At 40.9% G+C, this 21802-nt stretch overlaps 2 protein-coding genes across 4 annotated transcripts in view; one reads left to right on the top strand and one right to left on the bottom strand.

Annotated features, from left to right (window-relative positions):
* Nucleotides 1–21802, top strand: part of dynlt2b (dynein light chain Tctex-type 2B) — a 57477-nt gene that overhangs the window by 15385 nt on the left and 20290 nt on the right. The gene's annotated exons all lie outside the window — the stretch shown is intronic.
* Nucleotides 7879–21186, bottom strand: LOC106574172 (uncharacterized). The gene is made up of 5 exons (XM_014149841.3): nucleotides 20970–21186; nucleotides 17233–17568; nucleotides 16713–16877; nucleotides 11009–11046; nucleotides 7879–10791 (listed from the first exon to the last, which is right to left on the bottom strand). Exons 1-5 carry the CDS (start codon nucleotides 21028–21030, stop codon nucleotides 10594–10596), a joined length of 798 nt encoding a protein of 265 aa, XP_014005316.1. The 5' UTR covers nucleotides 21031–21186; the 3' UTR covers nucleotides 7879–10593.

Here is a 21802-nt window from a genome sequence, read left to right on the forward strand (position 1 = left end):
TGGTTGGTCGGGCCAATTGAGGTAGTATGTACATGAATGTATAGTTAAAGGGACTATGCATATATGATAAACAGAGAGTAGCAGCAGCGTAAAAGAGGGGTTGGGGGCACACAATGCAAATAGTCCAAGTAGCCATTCCTGTTCAGGAGTCTTATGGCTCGGTGGGTAGGTCGTCAGGAAGCAACAAGCAGTGTAGACAGATCTGGACAGGGAAACCATTTTAAATGATAATTATTCCGCCCTATAAAATCATTGATAGGTGAGTGATTACATCAATATTGTAAGAGGTGCGTAACTGGCTGCAGGGAAGTCAGGCGCAGGAGAGCAGAACTGGGTAATAACCAGAGCAGTTTAATGAGGCAAAATCACCCAGAACAACAAAATATGGGTTGAAATAACCCGTCGCAAACCAGTCTGAAGTGCACATACACTTCACAACAAACAATTCCACACACAGACATGGGGGGAAAAGAGGGTTATATACACGTCAAGTAATGAGGGAATGTAAACCAGGTGAGTGGGAAAACAAGACAAATGGAAAATGAAAGGTGGATCGGCGATGGCTAGAAAACCGGTGACGTCGACCACCGAATGTCGCCCAAACAAGGAGAGGAACCGACTTCGGCGGAAGCCGTGACAAATATGTGTTTAACAATAAAGAAATAATATTTTGAAAGAATAGCTGTGAAATTATTTGAATAAAGGGACGGACCAGAAAATATGGTCACAATGCAGACAAAGTGGACGGATAAGAGACACAGTTTACTACCATGTGTAGATGCAACAGCAGATCAGAGACATGTGTTGAGATATTTCAGGAAATGTGGGCATAATCAGAATGTAGACAAGATCAGGACAAATGACTCATGTTAGCACTAGGTATCAACGGGGCTAATGTCTGCTGGCAATCAGATGAAGGTGAATAGGGCCTTCTTTATCTAGCTTACACAATAAAAAGCTCTCAAGATGCAGACAGTCGCTGAAATATATTAGGGGATGTGAAAAGAAGGCCCGGAATATCGACAAAGACCCCAACCACCCAAGCCATTACTCTGCTGCTGCATGGCAAGATGTACCGGTGCATCAAGTCTGACACCAACAGGCTCAGGAACAGCTTCTATCCCCAGTAATACGACTGATATATAGCTAACAAAATAGCTACAGTACATGGACTGAGTTTACCCCGTATCTTTATTGACCTTTTATTTCAGTATTTGCACTGTCTCTATGCACGCTCACAGGGCCCTACACACTCACACACACTGTCACTCCAACACACACACACACACACACTCCGTCATTTTTTCGATCACACATAATATGCACATACATTTATACTGACTCTACACACCCGCACACCCAATCACATACAAGCTGCTGCTACTCTGTTTATCTTATATCCTGTTGCCTAGTCACCTTACCCCTATACATATCTACCTCTATCACTCCAGTATCCCTGCACATCGTACATATGGTATTGGAACAGACTTCTTAAAACATTACTTACTTACTTTATTGTGTATTTCATATTTTTTATTCTTATTTCTCATGTGCTTTTTTTCTAGTAATACATTGTTATTGATTATTGCATTGTTGGGTTTTGAGTTTGCAAGAAAGGCATTTCACTGTAGTGACATTTGAGACCTGAAAAAAATAAAACTCACCCAGAATGATAGAAATTTGTGCTAAAGGTCATGCTGCCACCTACTGGAGTCTTTGCAGAGCAACATGGTCAACATGTCAGGTCAATTTTCAAGTCATCCTTTGTGTGATATGATTGCAAAATATAAACTCTTGGTAACACTTAATTTATAAGGGGTCCTGATTACATTGTAATTACAAATGTAATTACACTGTAACAAGTATTGTAATTAATTGTAACAATTCATAGTTACACTGTAATAACATGTAACTGGTGGTAATTGCAGTCTGAAATTACAGGGGTGTAACAACGAATGCTTGTTACCGTGCTTGTTACAAATGTTAAAGTTACACTGATAAGTGTTAGCCAATTGAAAACCTACCACCTCATTGACACAACTCTGCAATAAAAATCTGGGGTCTCATGCCCAAGCACAGTGTCAAAATGGGTTCACAAACTGTTCACATCAACAAAAAAACCTTACAAACGTCACTTTGGGTCAATTTCTTTAACCATCAATGAAACATTTTTAGACACATTAAAATAAACAGCTATGGTTAAAATTATGAGATAGTCATTCGTGCTTGCCAAATTGTACGCTGATTAAGCTTGGCTGAATAATGGTTTATACACTGAACAAAAATATAAACGCAACATGTAAAGTGTTGGTACCATGTTTCATGAGATGAAATCAAAGATACGAGAAATGTTCCAAATGCACAAAAAGCTTATTTCTCTCAAAATGTGTGCACAAATTTGTTTACATCCCTGTTAGTGAGCATTTTATCCTTTGTCAAGATAATCCATCCACCTGACAGGTGTGGCATATCAAGAAGCTGATTAAACAGCATGATCATTACACAGATGCACCTTGTGCTGGAGACAATAAAAGGTCACTCTAAAATGTATAGTTTTGTCACACAACACAATGCCACAGATGTCTCAGGTTTTGAGGGAGCATGCAATTGGCATGCTGATTGCAGGAATGTCCACCAGAGCTATTGCCAAAAAAATGTATGTTCATTTCTCGACCATAAGCCGCCTTCAACGTCATTTTAAAGAATTTGGCAGTACGTTATTCAATTATTGCACGCACACTGCTCGCGCGCGCCAACGAGCGTCTGCGATGCCAAGGGCTAAAATAGAACTCCTTTCTATTTCTGACGCAGATCGCGCTGCAAGTCCCGCCTCTCCCATCTCCTCATTGGTTTATAAAAGCAGGTACCCACGTGCCATCTCCTCATTGGTTATATTCACGTGGGTGATTGAAAGACGAACTGTTTTGCCAGTAGTCGTGGTAATACATTGAAAGTTTAGATGCCAATCACAATATAAGTTCAAAGATGAAAAAGTCTGGAAGGAAGAGAGATGACTAGAAACGATTCGGTTGGCCGTTTTATGTGTGGATTAATTGGCGAGAGGAGCTTGTGCATTTCAGGTAAAATAACAACTCAATGTTTACAGTGGGGGGAAAAAAGTATTTGATCCCCTGCTGATTTTGTACGTTTGCCCACTGACAAAGAAAGGATCAGTCTATAATTGTAATGGTAGGTTTATTTGAACAGTGAGAGACAGAATAACAACAAAAATATCCAGAAAAACGCATTTCAAAAATGTTATAAATTGATTTGCATTTTAATGCGGGAAATAAGTATTTGACCCCCTCTCAATCAAAAAGATTTCTGGCTCCCAGGTGTCTTTTATACAGGTAACGAGCTGAGATTAGGAGCACACTCTTAAAGGGAGTGCTCCTAACCACAGCTTGTTACCTGTAAAAAAGACACCTGTCCACAGAATCAAATCAAATCAAATCAAATTTATTTTTATATAGCCCTTCGTACATCAGCTGATATTCTCAAAGTGCTGTACAGAAACCCAGCCTAAAACCCCAAACAGCAAGCAAAGCATGTGAAAGAAGCACGGTGGCTAGGAAAAACTCCCTAGGAAAAACTCCCTAGAAAGGCCAAAAACCTAGGAAGAAACCTAGAGAGGAACCAGGCTATGAGGGGTGGCCAGTCCTCTTCTGGCTGTGCAGGGTGGATATTAAAACAGAACATGGTCAAAATGTTAAAATGTTCATAAATGACCAGCATGGTCAAATAATAATAATCATAGTAGTTGTCGAGGGTGCAACAAGCACGTCCGGTGAACAGGTCAGGGTTCCATAGCCGCAGGCAGAACAAAAGCAATCAATCAATCAGATTCCAAACTCTCCACCATGGCCAAGACCAAAGAGCTCTTCAAGGATGTCAGGGACAAGATTGTAGACCTACACAAGGCTGGAATGGGCTACAGGACCATCGCCAAGCAGCTTGGTGAGAAGGTGACAACATTTGGTGCGATTATTCGCAAATGGAAGAAACACAAAAGAACTGTCAATATCCCTCGGCCTGGGGCTCCATGCAAGACCTCACCTCGTGGAGTTGCAATGATCATGAGAACGGTGAGGAATCAGCCCAGAACTACACGGGAGGATCTTGTCAATGATCTCAAGGCAGCTGGGACCATAGTCACCAAGAAAACAATTGGTAACACACTACGCTGTTTAGGACTGAAATCCTGCAGTGCCCGCAAGGTCCCCCTGCTCAAGAATACATATACATGCCCGTTTGAAGTTTGCCAACTAACATCTGAATGACTCAGAGGACAACTGGTGAAAGTGTTGTGGTCAGATGAGACCAAAACGGAGCTCTTTGACAACTCAACTCGCCGTGTTTGGAGGAGGAGGAATGCTGCCTATGACCCCAAGAACACCATCTCCACCGTCAAACATGGAGGTGGAAACATTATGCTTTTGGGGTGTTTTTCTGTTAAGGGGACAGGACAACTTCACCAGATCAAAGGGACGATGGACGGGGCCATGTACCGTCAAATCTTGGGTGAGAACCTCCTTCCCTCAGCCAGGGCATTGAAAATGGGTCGTGGATGGGTATTCCAGCATGACAATATACACGGCTGGATATACACGGCTGTGACTATAATCGAAGAGAATTCTCTTGTGTGATAATGCGGTCGGCATTTGATTGTAAGGAACTCTAGGTCAGGTGAAAAAAAGGACTTGAGTTCCTGTATGTTGTTATGATTACACCATGAGTCGTTAATCATAAGGCATACACCCCCGCCCTTCTTCTTACCAGAGAGATGCTTGTTTCTGTCAGTGCGATGCATGAAGAAACCAGGTGGCTGTCCGACCGACTCTGACAACATATCCCAAGTGAGCCATGTTTCCGTGAAACAGAGAATGTTACAATCTCTGATGTCTCTCTGGAATGCAACTTGTGCGCTAATTTCGTCCACCTTGTTGTCTAGAGATTGGACATTGGCGAGTAATATGCTCGGAAGTGGTGGATGGTGGGCTCGCCTTCTAAGTCTGACCAGTAGGCCGCTCCGTCTGCCTCGAACTGCGGCGACGGCATTGTTTTGGGTCGGCCTCTGGGATTAGATCCCATGTCCAGGGTGGAGGTCCGAACAAAGGATCCGCTTCGGGAAAGTCGTATTGTTGGTCGTAATGTTGGTAAATTGACGTCGCTTTTATATCCAATTGTTCTTTCCGGCTGTATGTAATAACACTTCAGCTTTTCTGGGCTAACAATGTAAGAAATAAAACATAAAAAACAAATTACTGCATAGTTTCGTAAGGACCTGAAGTGAGGCGACCATCTCTGTCGGCGCCATCTTGTCATCTGATATTACATTTTTATTTTTTTTATTTTGTAGTCTGTGGTGTACAACACTCTGATCAACACTCTGATCAACACATGATCAGACCGTACTGAAATGACTAATGAAAAGTTCCCAACTTGTACTATATTGCTCTGTGTTGTGTTGCTCTGCATTTTCTGGTGACGCCAATTGGAAATTCAGATGCTTTATGTTGACCTCAACTAGTTCGCTGCCATGCCATCTCAGCATACTCTGTAGTTATCAAGGTCAGGTTTGTATTAGGAAAATTAGACCTGTTTGCTAATGCTAACAGTAAGAGAGAAAAAATCTTGTGGTAAACATACTGACAATACAGCTATGGAGTCTGGTGTGGTTAGATTGTGGGTTGATGGGGCAACAGTTTCTTGTCAAAGAGATATGCAATCTGCACGCCTGAGATCTTGTGCAGAGCCAGAGGTGGTGGTTTTTAACGCTTCAGTAAGCATCACAAGCTGCGAGCGACAAACACTTGGTAACACCCCTCATGAAGGTGATGGAAATATAGAACTTGGTAGGGAAACAAAAGGATGGGTGCTATTTACAGTGCCTTTGGAAAGCATTCACAACCCTTGACTTTTTCCACATTATGTTATGTTACAGCCTTATTCTAAAATGTATTCAATAAATAAAAATACTCTGCAATCTACACCCCATAAATGACAAAGCGTAAACAGGTTTGTAGAATTTTTGCAAATGTATTAAAAACAAAATACAGAAATATCTAATTTACATAAGTATTCAGTCCCTTTGCTATGAGACTCGAAATTGAGCTCAGGTGCATCCTGTGTCCATTGATCATCCTTGAGATGTTTCTAGAACTTGATTGGAGTCCACCTGTCGTAAATTCAATTGATTGGACATGATTTGGAAAGGCACACACCAGTCTATAAGGTCCCACAGTTGACAGGTCATGTCAGAGCAAAAAACCAAGCCATGAAGTCGAAGGAATTGTCCGTAGAGCTCCAAGACAGGATTGTGGTGAGGCACAGAACTGTGGGAAGGGTACCAAAACATTTCTGCAGCATTGAAGGTCCCCAAGAACACAGTGATCCCCATCATTCTTAAATGGAAGAGGTTCGGAACCACCAAGACTCTTAATAGAGCTGGCTGCCCGGCCAAACTGAGCAATCAGGGGAGAAGGGCCTTGGTCAGGGAGGTGAGCAAGAACCTGATGGTCACTCTGACAGAGCTCTAGAGTTCTTCTGTGGGGATGGGAGAACCTTCCAGAAGGCCAACCATCTCTGCAGCACTCCACCAATTAGGCCTTTATGGTAGAGTGGGCCAGACGGATGCCACTCAGTAAAAAGGCACATGACAGCCGGCTTGGAGTTTGCCAAAAGGCACCTAAAGACTCTCACGCCCTGAGAAACAACAAGATTGAACTCTTTGGCCTGAATGCCAAGCGTCATGTCTCAAGGAAACTGGGCACCATACCTATGGTGAAGCATGGTGGTGGAAGCATCTTGATGTGGGGATGTTTTTCAGCGGCAGGGACTGGGAGTCTAGTCAGGATCGAGGGAAAGATGAACGGCGCAAAGAACAGAGAGATCCTTGATGAAAACCTACTCCAGAGCGCTCAGGACCTCAGACTGTGGCGAAGGTTCACCTTTCAACAGGACACCGACCCTAAGCACACAGCCAAGACAACGCAGGAGTGGCTTCGGGACAAGTCTCTGAATGTCCTTGAGTGGCCCAGCCAGAGCGCGGACTTGAACCAAATCAAACATCTCTGGAGAGACCTGAAATAGCTGTGCAGCTACGCTCCCAATCCAACCTGAAAGAGCTTGACAGAATCTGCAGAAAATAATGTGAGAAACTCCCCAAATACAGGTGTGCCAAGCTTGCAGTGTCATACCCAAGAAGAATTGAGGCTGTAATAGCTGCCAAATGCGCTTCAACAAAAGTACTGAGTAAAGGGTCTGAATACTTTCCCAAGGCACCGTAGCTAGAGCCATACTGTAATCTACTGCTAGTCTCCAGTGGTAATTTTACACAATGACATTGACCACACATTGTGTATGAAAGCAAGAAACCCCCTTTCACTCTCTCCTATTATCTTTGTGCCTACTATTGTCTTTATTGCCCTTCTATCTGACTGGTAATATGCTGACATGATGTTATGTTTATGCCCACCGGATTAAAATAACGCCCATACTGTATAAATTAAATACTGAGATACAGTAAATCTATCTTAAGCCTTCTTTGAGCCAGAATGGTCGGGACAGGAGCTTAAATCCTGTTTCTGTAGCGCAAGGTAGCTTGATGTACAAGTACACCTCATGGACAGGCTGCTAGTCCTGAGATAAGAGGAACTCACTTGGTGAAGGCCACACACCCTGAAATTGAATGAATGCAAGAACTAACATGCTGACCAGACCGGACATGTCACGTGCGCCGCAAAATAAATGTAGAAATCCATGTTATTCAATTATTGCACCCACACTGCTCTCGCGCGCCAACGAGCGTCTGCGATGCCAAGGGCTAAAATAAAACTCCTTTCTATTTCTGACGCAGATCGCGCTGCAAGTCCTGCCTCTCCCATCGCCTCATTGGTTTATAGAAGCAGGTACCCACGTGCCATCTCCTCATTGGTTATACCCACGAGGGTGATTGAAAGACGAACTGTTTTGCCGGTTGTTGTGGTAAAAGTGTAGATGCCGATCACCATATAATTTCAAAGATTAAAAAGCCTGGAAGGAGGAGAGATGACTAGAAACGATTTGGTTGGCCGTTTTATGTTTGGATTAATTGTCGGAGTAGGGGACCTTGTGCATTTCAGGTAAAATAACAACTGAATGTTTATATCCCAGGACAAATTAGCTAGCAACAGCAAGATAGCTAAATAGGACAAATTAGCTAGCAAGTGCAAGCTAACTAGCTAAATTGCCATACATGTTTAATGCTTTTCGACCTGTCCCCAAATTATTGTCATTGGTTCAGAGTTTGTTTTGATATTTTAACCTGCGTGTCGTGATCGCGTTTGGTGTAGGGGGACAAAATACATTTATGCACGATAGCGCACGATGGCACACGCATGCAGCCGTTTTGGGTTCCGTGTAGCAAATACAGTCATGGGTGGTAACTACAATTCTTTAAAATGCCCTCTGGGAAATATGCAAATAAGGCTTTACAATAAGGAGTGTGTTAATTTAACACTGAAAGTGTGTACTCGTATGGACACTGGAACAGTGTTAAATTTAACACTCAGTGTTGATTTAACACTGGAGCATTTGCTATGAGGAAGTGGCAATTTAATGCAAACTTCACAAAAACTTATAATCTGTCTATCTATGGGTAGACACGCTTAGTTTTCCACCACAAAACACCAGAAAATGGACACAACGAGAAGAACCAGCTCACCTGCTTTTACACTGTGATTGGACTATTAGATATTTCTTTGTTTAGATTTTAAAAGAAAAAGGGAATAGTTTCACCATAATAAAATGAGGGTTCAGTTCAACAGGGTTGACCTTAAAATGAGGGACAGACGTAAATGAATCACTAATCACATTAAATAAATAAAATCTTCAGAAATGACTTCGTCAAAGCAACAAAATAACTAGAGCTTCACAATGATGGTGAAAACTTGGAGACATTTTGGGGTTAAGTGGGTTAAGATCATGAGATGAACAAAAGATTTATGAAATGCGATTTGTGTTGAGTGCTATTAAAATACACTACCGTTCAAAGGTTTGGGGTCACTTAAAAATGTCCTTGTTTTTGAAAGAAAAGCAAAAAAAATTGTCCATTAAAATAACATCAAATTGATCAGAAATACAGTGTAAACATTGTTAATGTTGTAAATGGCTATTGTAGCTGGAAATGGATGATTTTTTATGGAATATCTACATAGGCGTACAGAGGCCCATTATCAGCAACCATGACTCCTGTGTTCCAATGGCAAGTTGTGTTAGCTAATCCAAGTTTATAATTTTAAAAGACTAATTGATCATTAGAAAACCCTTTTGCAATGATGTTAGCACAGCTGAAAACTGTTGTTCTGATTAAAGAAGCTATAAAACTGGCCTTCTTTAGACTAGTTGAGTATCTGGAGCATCTGTCAGTCTATTTTTGTTCTGAGAAATGAAGGCTATCCCATGCAAGAAATAGTGGGAGGCCCCGGTGCACAACTGAGCAAGAGGACAAGTACATTAGAGTGTCTAGTTGAGAAACAGATGTCTCACAAGTCCTCAACTGACAGCTTCATTAAATAGTACCCGCAAAACACCAGTCTCAACATGAACAGTGAAGAGGCGACTCCGGAATGCTGGTCTTCTAGGCAGAGTTGCAAAGAAAACGCCATATCTCAGACTGGCCAATAAAAAGAAAAGATTAAGATGGGCAAAAGAACACAGACACTGGACAGAGTAACTCTGCACAAACATTGCCTAATAGCAATTGCCAATGATACATCCAAATGAAAATCCTTCAAATCCTCCATGCTTCGAGGCGTCAGCTAGACCGATCGTGTCAAGATTACAGCACTTGATGCACTGCATTTGTCTGTAAAGCTGTTAAAATTAGAGCCATTGAAAGTCTAAAAACAACATCCGTGAAAGAGCTCAATTAGATCAGAATGTAATCACCTAATTATCACCTATTATGCAAAATAATTTATTTGAAACTTGATTTTCCCAGTATACATGTATGTCAATCATTGTGAATTTCAAACCATTGAGGGATGAAAATAAAACATCTGTCAAGTAAACTGTGTTTAATGAGAACTTAGTTGGATTGCAGAGGACCATGCTAATTATTTTGTAAAAATCCCCCCAGATACTTCTGGTAATCCAAATAGTGTCAGAGTAAATAAACAACATGACACTTTGTGAAAAAGAAAAACCCTATAAAAGGTGTATTTATCTGTGCAAACCCTACCGGAAATTTTACACACAATTTAATGTTCCATGACTTTATAAAAATAACATTTTAAAAAGCATGTTAAAATTCAATTTGTGTTACAGTCAAATGGGTTATTGTATCTACAACGTATTTGTGTTGTTTGTTGTTGTTGTATTTCCAGTAGGGTACAGTCACGCATAGCCACACAGGGAGGTTGTTTTTATTAATACGTGACTACGTGATTCAACACCTTTCTTCAGTATTTCCATTCTTACGGTATCTATCACCTCAGAGTGACACATCAACCGTTTTCAGCATCCTTCTCTCAGCAACTGTTCCATATGTTGATAGAATCCAGTTCAAATCAGCCAATGCTGTTTGTATTTAATAGAGTTTCAGTTGACTCACTATCTCCCATATGACACCCTTTGTTGTGGGGGAAAGGTGATTGCAGCATATTCCACTGTCTCTGCAGACCTCACCACTCCTCCCTCCCTCTCCCTCCCATGCCTGTTCCCCTCTTCTCCACTGGGTCTACGGTTGAAGTCCAGCACGCCGTATTCTACAGAATACACAGACATTGAGGTGGACGCCTCTCTTGACCCCTGAAAATGTATACAGTATGCATTTTATAAAACAGAACCTGTGCAATTTATTGGATTTGATCTAATAAATCTGTCAAAATACAAACATTTAAGCATTATTTTTTAAACTTTGTATTAGGAATTTGTCTTGTGGTTGTTGCTAAGCAAATGTGTCAAAATTCTAACAAACCAAAGAATGGCCAGGACTCTGAGTGACACCAATAGAGTGTGATCTTACCTGTTGCTTGGCCTTGAGGTTCTCTTGCTGGTCCCCTTCTGGACACAAGATAAAGATTTTATTATGTGTTAATCATAGACAAATGATCCTGCATTTTGTCACTTATCTTAAACTCCTCTGGGTACATTGACTTCAACACAAAACCTAGGAGGCTCGTGGTTCTCAGCCCCTTCCATAGACTTACACAGTAATTATGACAACTTCCGGAGGACGTCCTCCAGCCTATCAGAGCTCTTGCAGCATGAGCTGAAGTGTTGTCCACCCAATCAAAGGATCAGATAATTAATCTAGTACTGAAAGCATAAGCTACAGCTAGCTAGCACTGCAGTGTATAAAATGTGGTGAGTAGTTGACTCAAAGATAAAGAAAGCCAATAGTTTAACAGTTTTGAACAAATACATTTCCAAAATGAAGGAGAAGAAAGAGAAATGGAGAGAGAGAGAGTCATTTTTTTCACTTTCAGCCTACTGAAACACCCTGCACAAACAGAGGTATGCTATGTTAGCTAGCTGGCTACACAGCACTGGAAGTCAAGGTCAGCTTTTGGTATAACTAATTTATTGCAGCTGATGTAACTGCTTACTGACTGTACACTAACGTTACTGCATGATTGTAGCGGGTTTACTGACACGTTAGTTCTATTAGCTATGCTGACTATGACATTACTTTAGCTAATATGGTGACAATGTAGGCTGTGTGTAGTGGTTTGACTTGGAAAGTTATTTTGGCCTGGTCACATACAGCTGATGTGTTGTGCATTGAAATCCACAAGCGAAGGGAAGAGGTGAGAGAAGGAGAGCGCATAGGATGTGGCTTCCATGAAAGTGAACTGTGTTTACGTGTGATCAGGGGTGTACTCATTCATCAGATTCTGTTGAAAAAGGTTTCTGAAACGGAAGCAAATGGAACAAAACGGGGCTAAACATACCTGAATTTATCCAATAAAAACTCTTGTTTGCAACTGTTGGACTAATGATTACACCCTATATCAGCTACATGCAGGCAAGTCTGTCACTGTCTGTCACATCAAATTTGTCTCTTGACCTGTGTGCACTTACGTTGTAAACTTTCATTTATAGCCTAGGTTGTAGCAACCTCATATGATGGGGCATAGGGAAAATTAGAGTATCATGTAGTAGCCTAAATCTATCAATGTTACATTGAACTGGGTGAATGGAATTTGAATGGGAGTCATCTGATATGCTGAAATAGAAATAAGGCCAGTGTTCAAGAAGAAAAAAACAACAACATCCTCCCTCATCTTAAACGGCACCAACCGCCACTGATACAAGATGATATAAGATCATGGCCTATAGTATTAGGGGTTGAAGATGGGAAAAGTTATTCTATTCATATCCAAGGATTTTAGTAGTCCAGATCATCTTTACAGTGTTGTGCTGTTTGTATCTGCAATCAACCTGAGTCAGTGACATTTTCCTCAAAGTCAGATGAAGTCGCTGGATGGAAAGATAGCCTTTTCTACTGGTACATAGTAGTGCTTGAGAAGGCATTTGTTCAAGAGGTACAAAACATGACATGTGGGGGGATACCAAAAAACACATCAAAGAAACATGATGCTCTGTTCTGAAGTGGGTCAGGAGAGAAGAAAATGAGAGTTTGAGACAGCATTTGTGAAAACAAACAGTTTGCACTTTTTCTCCCCGTCTCTGTGCTAATTTGAATTCTCTGTGTAGGTGGTTATTTCCTCTGGTTAAAGAAGGCTCATATCAATGAGCGTGAGTCATGCATATGAAACTGCAACAGTGGCTCATTCGAAGGGATGTATTCATCTCACTAACAAGGTTTCCATCCAGCATTTTCATGCAAGTAAAGTACATGTCTGATAAAAAATGTCACGACAGGCCTGATGGAAAGAGCAAATTTGTCAGTTTTTCAAATGTCGACAATACAAAATACGCTACATATGGTGGGATCTTTTTGTGTCTGTAAAATGTATTATGCAAAAAATGGCAGTGTTGATATAATAACCATCATATTGAAGAAAACTTTGAGTCACACAATGATATGTTGTGTGGTCCTCCCACTACCAGTGGGATCATTTGGCTATTATATTTTGAAATGTAGTACTCCATTAGGTATAACAAAATCTATGGAAATTCGCCATTACTACGATACAAAACTATCTCCATACACTACTTCCATTCATTTGGATGGGTTACCTTCAGACGATTCCCATGAAACTTGTGGGGGTCGTAGAGAAAAATGAAGAACACCATCACTTTCGTGAGAGTCTTCCCTTTCCACAGTGTGGTCGCATTAGTTTGTAGCTCAGACGCTACAGATGTTTTTTGTGAGGAGACAGATTTTTAGGATGTTTCATGGCTCCTTAACACCCGCCTGATTAACCCGGAAGCCAGCCGCACCAACGTGTCGAAGGAAACGTTATTCAACTGATGACCGGAGTCAGCCTGCAGGTACCCGGCCTGCCACAAGGAGTCACTAGAGCGCGATGAGCCAAGTAAAGCCCCCCACGCGGCAAAACCCTCCCCTAACCCGGATGACGCTGGGCCAATTGTGTGCTGCCTTATGGGACTCCCAATCACAGCCGGTTGTGATACAGCCCGGGGTCGAACCCGGGTCTGTAGTGACGCCTCTAGCCTTGTGATGCATTGCCTTAGACCGCTGCGCCACTCAGTAGGCCCTATGGGGATTTTCTTTAATTATGTTACTTAGATTGAAGCACGGGTGCATCAAAAGACTCTTCTTAAGGATTAGGCTACAGATGAAATAAATTATGAACTTCACAGGGTGGTGACAGTGCACAATGATGAGGTTGATGCTCCTTTCAAATAAATATTGAGGGTCTTCAATTGTTATTCTGGTGACATGATGATCGATACTTGGCTTCCGTTTGACAAATAAAAATTATCTCGCTCGTTGGTCCATAATAATCTATATACACTGCTCAAAAAAATAAAGGGACCACTTAAACAACACAATGTAACTCCAAGTCAATCACACTTCTGTGAAATCAAACTGTCCACTTAGGAAGCAACACTGATTGACAATAAATTTAATATGCTGTTGTGCAAATGGAATAGACAACAGGTGGAAATTATAGGCAATTAGCAAGACACCCCCAATAAAGGAGTGGTTCTGCAGGTGGGGACCACAGACCCCTTCTCAGTTCCTATGCTTCCTGGCTGATGTTTTGGTCACTTTTGAATGCTGGCGGTGCTTTCACTCTAGTGGTAGCATGAGACGGAGTCTACAACCCACACAAGTGGCTCAGGTAGTGCAGCTCATCCAGGATGGCACATCAATGCGAGCTGTGGCAAGAAGGTTTGCTGTGTCTGTCAGCGTAGTGTCCAGAGCATGGAGGCGCTACCAGGAGACAGTCCAGTACATCAGGAGACGTGGAGGAGGCCATAGGAGGGCAACAACCCAGCAGCAGGACCGCTACCTCCGCCTTTGTGCAAGGAGGAGCAGGAGAAGCACTGCCAGAGCCCTGCAAAATGACCTCCAGCAGGCCAAAAATGTGCATGTGTCTGCTCAAACGGTCAGAGGGTGGTATGAGGGCCCGACGTCCACAGGTGGGGGTTGTGCTTACAGCCCAACACCGTGCAGGACGTTTGGCATTTGCCAGAGAACACCAAGATTGGCAAATTCGCCACTGGCGCCCTGTGCTCTTCACAGATGAAAGTAGGTTCACACTAAGCACGTGACAGACGTGACAGAGTCTGGAGACGCCGTGGAGAACGTTCTGCTGCCTGCAACATCCTCCAGCATGACCGGTTTGGCGGTGGGTCAGTCATGGTGTGGGGTGGCATTTCTTTGGGGGGCTGCACAGCCCTCCATGTGCTCGCCAGAGGTAGCCTGACTGCCATTAGGTACCGAGATGAGATCCTCAGACCCCTTGTGAGACCATATGCTGGTGTGGTTGGCCCTGGGTTCCTCCTAATGCAAGACAATGCTAGACCTCATGTGGCTGGAGTGTGTCAGCAGTTCCTGCAAGAGGAAGGCATTGATGCTATGGACTGGCCCACCCGTTCCCCAGACCTGAATCCAATTGAGCACATCTGGGACATCATGTCTCGCTCCATCCACCAACGCCACGTTGCACCACAGACTGTCCAGGAGTTGGCGGATGCTTTAGTCCAGGTCTGGGAGGAGATCCCTCAGGAGACCATCCGCCACCTCATCAGGAGCATGCCCAGGCGTTGTAGGGAGGTCATACAGGCACGTGGAGGCCACACACACTACTGAGCCTCATTTTGACTTGTTTTAAGGACATTACATCAAAGTTGGATCAGCCTGTAGTGTGGTTTTCCACTTTAATTTTGAGTGTGACTCCAAATCCAGACCTCCATGGGTTGATAAATTGGATTTCCATTGATTATTTTTGTGTGATTTTGTTGTCAGCACATTCAACTATGTAAAGAAAAAAGTAATTAACAAGATTATTTCTTTCATTTAGATCTAGGATGTGTTGTTTAAGTGTTCCCTTTATTGTTTTGAGCAGTATATATAATGAGGCATTTGTTTTACAAAAGCATCAGTAGAGTTGAAAATATGATGGAAACTAATTTAACTTGTATTTTTTATTTGACACATGGGAATTTAATTGCAAAGTTATTTTTATGTGCACTACATCATCATGCACAGTCTAATCACTCGTGGACAGATTCTCGTGGATAGATGAAACAGTGAGAATCTGTCAAGGCACAAGTAGAATTATGTGATTACAAGCAGCAGTAGTTCCTGGTTTTGGGTTTTCGTCATTGATTATTTGGACGAATCAGGATTGGGCGAAGGCGGTTCTTAAACTTGGGTGGTGATTTTCAAGCCTTTGTGCAGATGATAAACGGTTTTCACTAGATTTTACAGCCACAAAGTCAAAATTGTCTATATCGTAAAAATTCATGAAAACAAAAATGTCCTTTTTGGCCATGATAAAAACTGGTGAAATTAGCGGAAGGGAGAGGTTTTGCAGAGAGTTTCCGTTTGCGAGGGAGGAGTCTTCACTTTTTTCCTTTGCACAAAGGTAATCACAATTGTTAACAGCATTTCCCCCAGAAGTAAAACAGGAAATGACAAACTTACACCAGATAATTTTACTTTTGGTTAATTTGATTACGCACAGCGTTTTATCTGCAAAAAGTCAATTGGATGGAAACACATCTCTGATGGGAAAATGCGCATACTTTTTTAATGCGGATTTTAGAATATTTGCATTTCAAATCTATCACCAATTGGATGGAAACCGAACTGCTGATGCCCCCCCCCCCCCCCCCAACAAAAAAAAAACGCTATTGATTTCAGCTCCCTTAAGAATTTCTCCATTTGTCAGTTTGATCAAGAAAAATTATTTGACTGATTTAAGACTGTAAAGCTAAGTTTCAGATAATAAAGACATATCTTTGGTCCAGGTGTCGACATTAAGTGCAGGAAAGAAGTTGATGGACAAGAACCAAGGCCTTAATCTAACTGGATTGCATAGAATTACAACTACAAGAGATACTATGGTATCAGTGGAGGCTGGTGAGGGGAGGACGGCTCATAATAATGGCTGGAACATAAGCAAATGGAATGGCGTTATGGAAACCATGTGTTTGATGTTGTTGATACCTTTCCACAAATTCCGCTCCAGCATTACCACATGCCCTTCCTCCCTAATTAAGGTGCCACCAACCACCTGCTTATGATATGTATGGTTAGGGATAATGATAGGCCCCTTCAATACCTGGGCTCCTGTTGTAGGTCCAGCAGAACCAACCAAGCAGTCCGATTAACAGAGCTATGATGGATACCCCCAAAACAGCAAAGATGATCAGGACATAGACATTGTTGGCCTTTCCACTGTCGCTGATATCATCATCTTCGGCGTTAGAGGTGCATGATGGGGATTCTGGAATAGAAAATGGCTCCTTAGGTGAAACTAGATGAGACAGTGAATTAAGGTAAAGCAGAGTAGGGTCATGCTGTCTAGAACGTCAATCTTCAAGGACCACAATCTTGACCAAAGGCTTTAAAGGTCCATAGTTAGCTCATTTAAAACGGTGGCTTGTGTTGGTTTTGAATTGTTAACGGATAGTACTTGTAAAAAGGTTGTACATTTAGCTGGGTTCAATACAGGCTGGACGGACACTACTTATAGATAAATAAAAAACATAATGTGACGTATCATGAAAACCCTTGTGCTAGACATTGACTTTGAATAGTTATATACATTATACTGTGAAGAGAGCGATCTTATAGCCTACCTGTGGTGTTACCATCCGATTGAAGGATAAGCGTCACCTCATTGCTTTGTAGCATGGGAGGATCTCTACTGGTTTGGAACAACGTGATCCAATATGTTCCGTTGTCAACTGATGTCAGATTTCGGATGAAGAAAGAGGCCACTTTCTTCCCAGAGAAGCAGAGGTGGCTTTGTGAGCAACAGCTGTGCACATCATTATTACATTCACTGATCTTTTTAGAATTTTTGTAAAGACCAATTTGCACATTACCAGATGCTTTGGACATGTTATGAAATGAGAAGGGGATGGTGATCTCATGACCAATGATTCCTACCACTTTATCTGCCCAGTTGTGTCCTGAAAAAGAGAGAGGAAGTTGTCAACAAGTTAGGACATGACCTGATGATTTAGGTACACAAGATGTTGTTTTTTTGTCCTATGACTTCTACCTTCACCTGTAGCATAACACACACATATTGTAAATTAATATTGTAATGGACCTTTAACATCTTTTACCTTTTAATCAACAACAAAAAAAACGATGTTCTATATTACTAATATTACATTTATATTTATTTTAATATTATTAATATAATTCATATTTTAGTCATTTAGCAGACACTCTTATCCAGAGCAACTTACATTCATCTTAAGATAGCTAGTTGAGACAACCACATATCACAGTCGTAGTAAGTACATTTTTCCTTTAATTAAGAAGTTATCAGCAAAGTCAGTGCTAGTAGGAAAAGAGAAGTAAAATATACGTCATCAAATATACACAGTGTTGTGTATATTTTCATCACTGTGCATACAGTATTGTTTATATTTCAGGTATATTTGTCTTATCCCAGGAACCCAGTTACCAGTTTTCATTGACTAGAGATATGATCCACAAATATTCCTTGGACAAAAATGTATTCATAGGGATATAGAAGAAATAAACAAAGCAATACAAAAATATTTTATGATCAAAGTGGAATAAAAATATTACAAAAATTAGAATGCCTTTTAGAAGGTATGAGAGTGCTTTCAGAAAGTATTCATACCCCTTGACTTATTCCACATTCTGTTGTGTTACAGCCTGAATTCAAAATGTATTGAATTTATTTTTTTCTCAACCATACCCTGAAATGACAAAGTAAAAACATGCTTTTAGAAATGTTGGCAAATGTATTTAAAATTAAATACAGAAATATCTACTTTACGTAAGTATTCACACCCTTGAGTTAATCCATGTCAGAATCCCATTTGGCAGCGATTACAGCTGTGGTCTGTCTGGGTAAGTCTCTAAAAGCTTTGCACACCTGGATTGTACAATATTTGCACATCGTTATTTTTTTTAATTCTTCAAGCTCTGTCGAGTTGGTTGTTGATCATTGCTAGACAGCCATTTCCTAGTATTGCCATAGATTTTCAAGCCGATTTAGTCAAAACTGTAATTAGGCCACTCAGGAACATTCAATGTCATCTTGGTAAGCAACTCCAGTGTACATTTGGCTTTGTGTTTTAGCTTATTGTCCTGCTGAAAGGTGCCTTTGTCTCCCAGTGTCTGTTGGAAAGGAGACTGAATCAGGTTTGACCTGTGCTTAGCTCTATTTCGTTTCTTTTTACCCATCAAAAAACTCCTGATGACAAGCATACTCATAACATGATGCAGCCACCACCATGCCTGAAAATATGAAGTGGTACTACTCAATGATGTGTTATGTTGGATTTTCCCCCAAAATAACGCATTGTATTCAGGACATAAAGTGAATTGCTTTGCCACATTTTTTTGCAGTTTTACTTTAGTGCCTTATTGCAAACCGGATGCATGTTTTAGAATATTTGTGTTTGGTAAAAGCTTCCTTTTCACTCTGTCAATTAGGTTAGTATTGTGGAGTATCTACAATGTTGTTGATCCATCCTCAGTTTTCTCCTATCACAACCATTAAACTCTGTAACTGTCACCATTGACCTCATGGTGAAATCCCTGAGCAGTTTCCATCCTCTCTGGAACTGAGTTAGAAAGGATGCCTGTATCTTTGTAGTGACTGGGTGTATTGATACACCATCCAAAGTGTCATTCATAATTTCATCATGCTCAAAGGAATATTTGCAACAAGGCACTAAAGTAATACTCCAAAAAATGTGGCAAAGCAATTCACTTTTTGTCCTGAATACAAAGTGTTACGTTTGGGGCAAATCCAATACAACACATTACTGAGTACCACTCTCCCTATTTTCAAGTATAGAGGTGGCTGCCTCATGATATGGGTATGCTTGTAATTGTTAAGGACTGGGGAATTTTTCAGGATAAATAGGGAAACAGAATGGAGCTAAGCACAGGCTAGATCCTAGAGGAAAACCTGGTTCAGTCTGCGTTTCACCAGACACTGGGAGATGAATTCACCTTTCAGCAGGACAATAACCTTAAACACAAGGCCAACTCTACACTGGAGTTTCTTACCAAGAAGACAGTAAATCTTCCTGAGTGGCCTATTTTCAGTTTTGAATTAAATCTTCTTAAAAATCTATGGCAAGACCTTAAAATGGTTGTCTAGCAATGATCAATAACCAATTTGACAGAGCTTGAAGAATTTTGAAAATAATCATGGGAAATGTTGCAGAATCCAGGTGTGGAAAGCTCTTAAAGACTTACCCAGAAAGACTCACAGTTGTAATCACTGCCAAATGTGCTTCAACAAAGTAGTGACTCTAACATTTATTAACCCAGGGGGTTGAATACTTGCATTACAGAGTATTTTGTGTAGATCGTTGACAACAAGAAGACAATTAAATAAATGTTATCCCACTTTGCAACACAACAAAATGTGGAAACAGTCAAGGTGTAAATACTTTTGGAAGGCACTGTAATTGTATATGTGGGCTACAGAGATGAGGTAGTCATTTGAAAATCATGTTAAACACTATTATTGCACACAGAGTCCAAGCGACTTGTTAGGCACGTTTTTACCCAAAAAAGGGGTTGAATACTTATTGACTCAAGACATTTCAGCTTTTCATTAATTTGTAAAAATGTCTAAAAATATAAATCCACGGGTATTGTGTGTGACACAAATCTCAATTTAATCCATTTTAAATTCAGGCTGTAATACAACAAAATGTGGAAAAAGTCAAGGGGTGTGAATACTTTCTGAAGGCACTGTATATAGGCCTACTGTACCCCAATTCAAATAAATGCTATGGAAAACGTTTGTCACCTTGTCACATATTCCACAAGCAAAAAGTCAAAAACTTTGGATTAATTATACAGCCCATTTCACCACTATGGCCTATTTATTGCCTTACCTCCCTTATCCTACCTCATTTGCACACACTGTATATAGAAATGTTTTCTATTGTATTATTGACTGTATGTTTTGTTTATTCCATGTGTAACTCTGTGTTGTTGTATGTGTCGAACTGCTTTGCTTTACCTTGGCCAGGTCGCAGTTGTAAATGAGAACTTGTTCTCAACTGGCCTTCCAGCTTAAGTAAAGGTGAAATTAAAAAAATGAAATAAAAATACAGTCTTGGTTGTTCAGAGACATACCATAAATACTCTGTGCTACTGAGTATCACCTCCTCTGACTTGTGAGTTCGATGATAAAAGAGTTGGGTTACTAAAGTTCCTTTTCCTATAGCTTAAGTCATAACTTTACAGATCAGGAATGTTTTATAAATAATAATCCTTCAACATTTGATCCGAACATACACAGTCACTGCCATTCTAGTAGGCTACATCTACAGTACATAGACAGAGGAAGATGGCCTACCGTTGAACAGCACGATGAGGACAACCAGTAAGAGAGGCTTTGATCTAGAGTAGTAGAACATGATACACGAGGACTGGATCAGAAGAATGGAGCTTCTATCCTTGGCTTAAATTATGTGTCTGCCCCGTCTGTCTCCACTCGTCTAACACCTGATCTGTTTCTTCTTTCCCTCAAACTTGAGCTCATAGTAAAGAGAGAAATGCTGACAGGAACTAGCTTGAACCCATATGTATGTGCAACTACAAGCACCTCCTGTGAACAAAGGCTTCAAAGGGGTTCTGGGACTTGTGGTGCAGACTTGTGAGTGTCTCAAGCGTGCCAATAAAAGTCAGAATAATGTTTCAGTTAAGAGAAAGTTCACCTTAAAAGAAAAGTAGCCTATGTCAGACATTGTCATACCTCACAACTGTTTTGGAACCAAAGCCAAGCTGGGTCCATGCCACAGCACCTGTGAGCCACTCAAATTGTAAGAAATAAAGAATACAATTATTCCATGACACTTCTGATGTATAAAAATATATGGCAAGATAAAAAAAAAACATTTGGGGTGAGTGTCACGTCCTGACCCTAGTAAGATGTCATTTTCTATTGTAGAGTAGGTCAGGGCGTGACAAGGGGTGTTTTGGGTGGTTTGTCTATGTTTTCTATTTCTATGTTTTGTTATAGTATTCTATTTCTATGTTGGAAGTTTTTGGGATGATCTCCAATTAGAGGCAGCTGGTTCGCGTTGTCTCTAATTGGAGATCATATTTAAGTTGGGTTTTTTTTCTAGTGTGTTTGTGGGCAGTTGAATTCTGTTTAGTTGTGCTCTGTGTAGACTTCAAGTACCTGAC

Source organism: Salmo salar, chromosome 16 (genome assembly GCF_965601325.2).
Source record: "Salmo salar chromosome 16, fSalSal1, whole genome shotgun sequence".
In the NCBI taxonomy this organism is placed as follows: Eukaryota; Metazoa; Chordata; class Actinopteri; order Salmoniformes; family Salmonidae; genus Salmo; species Salmo salar.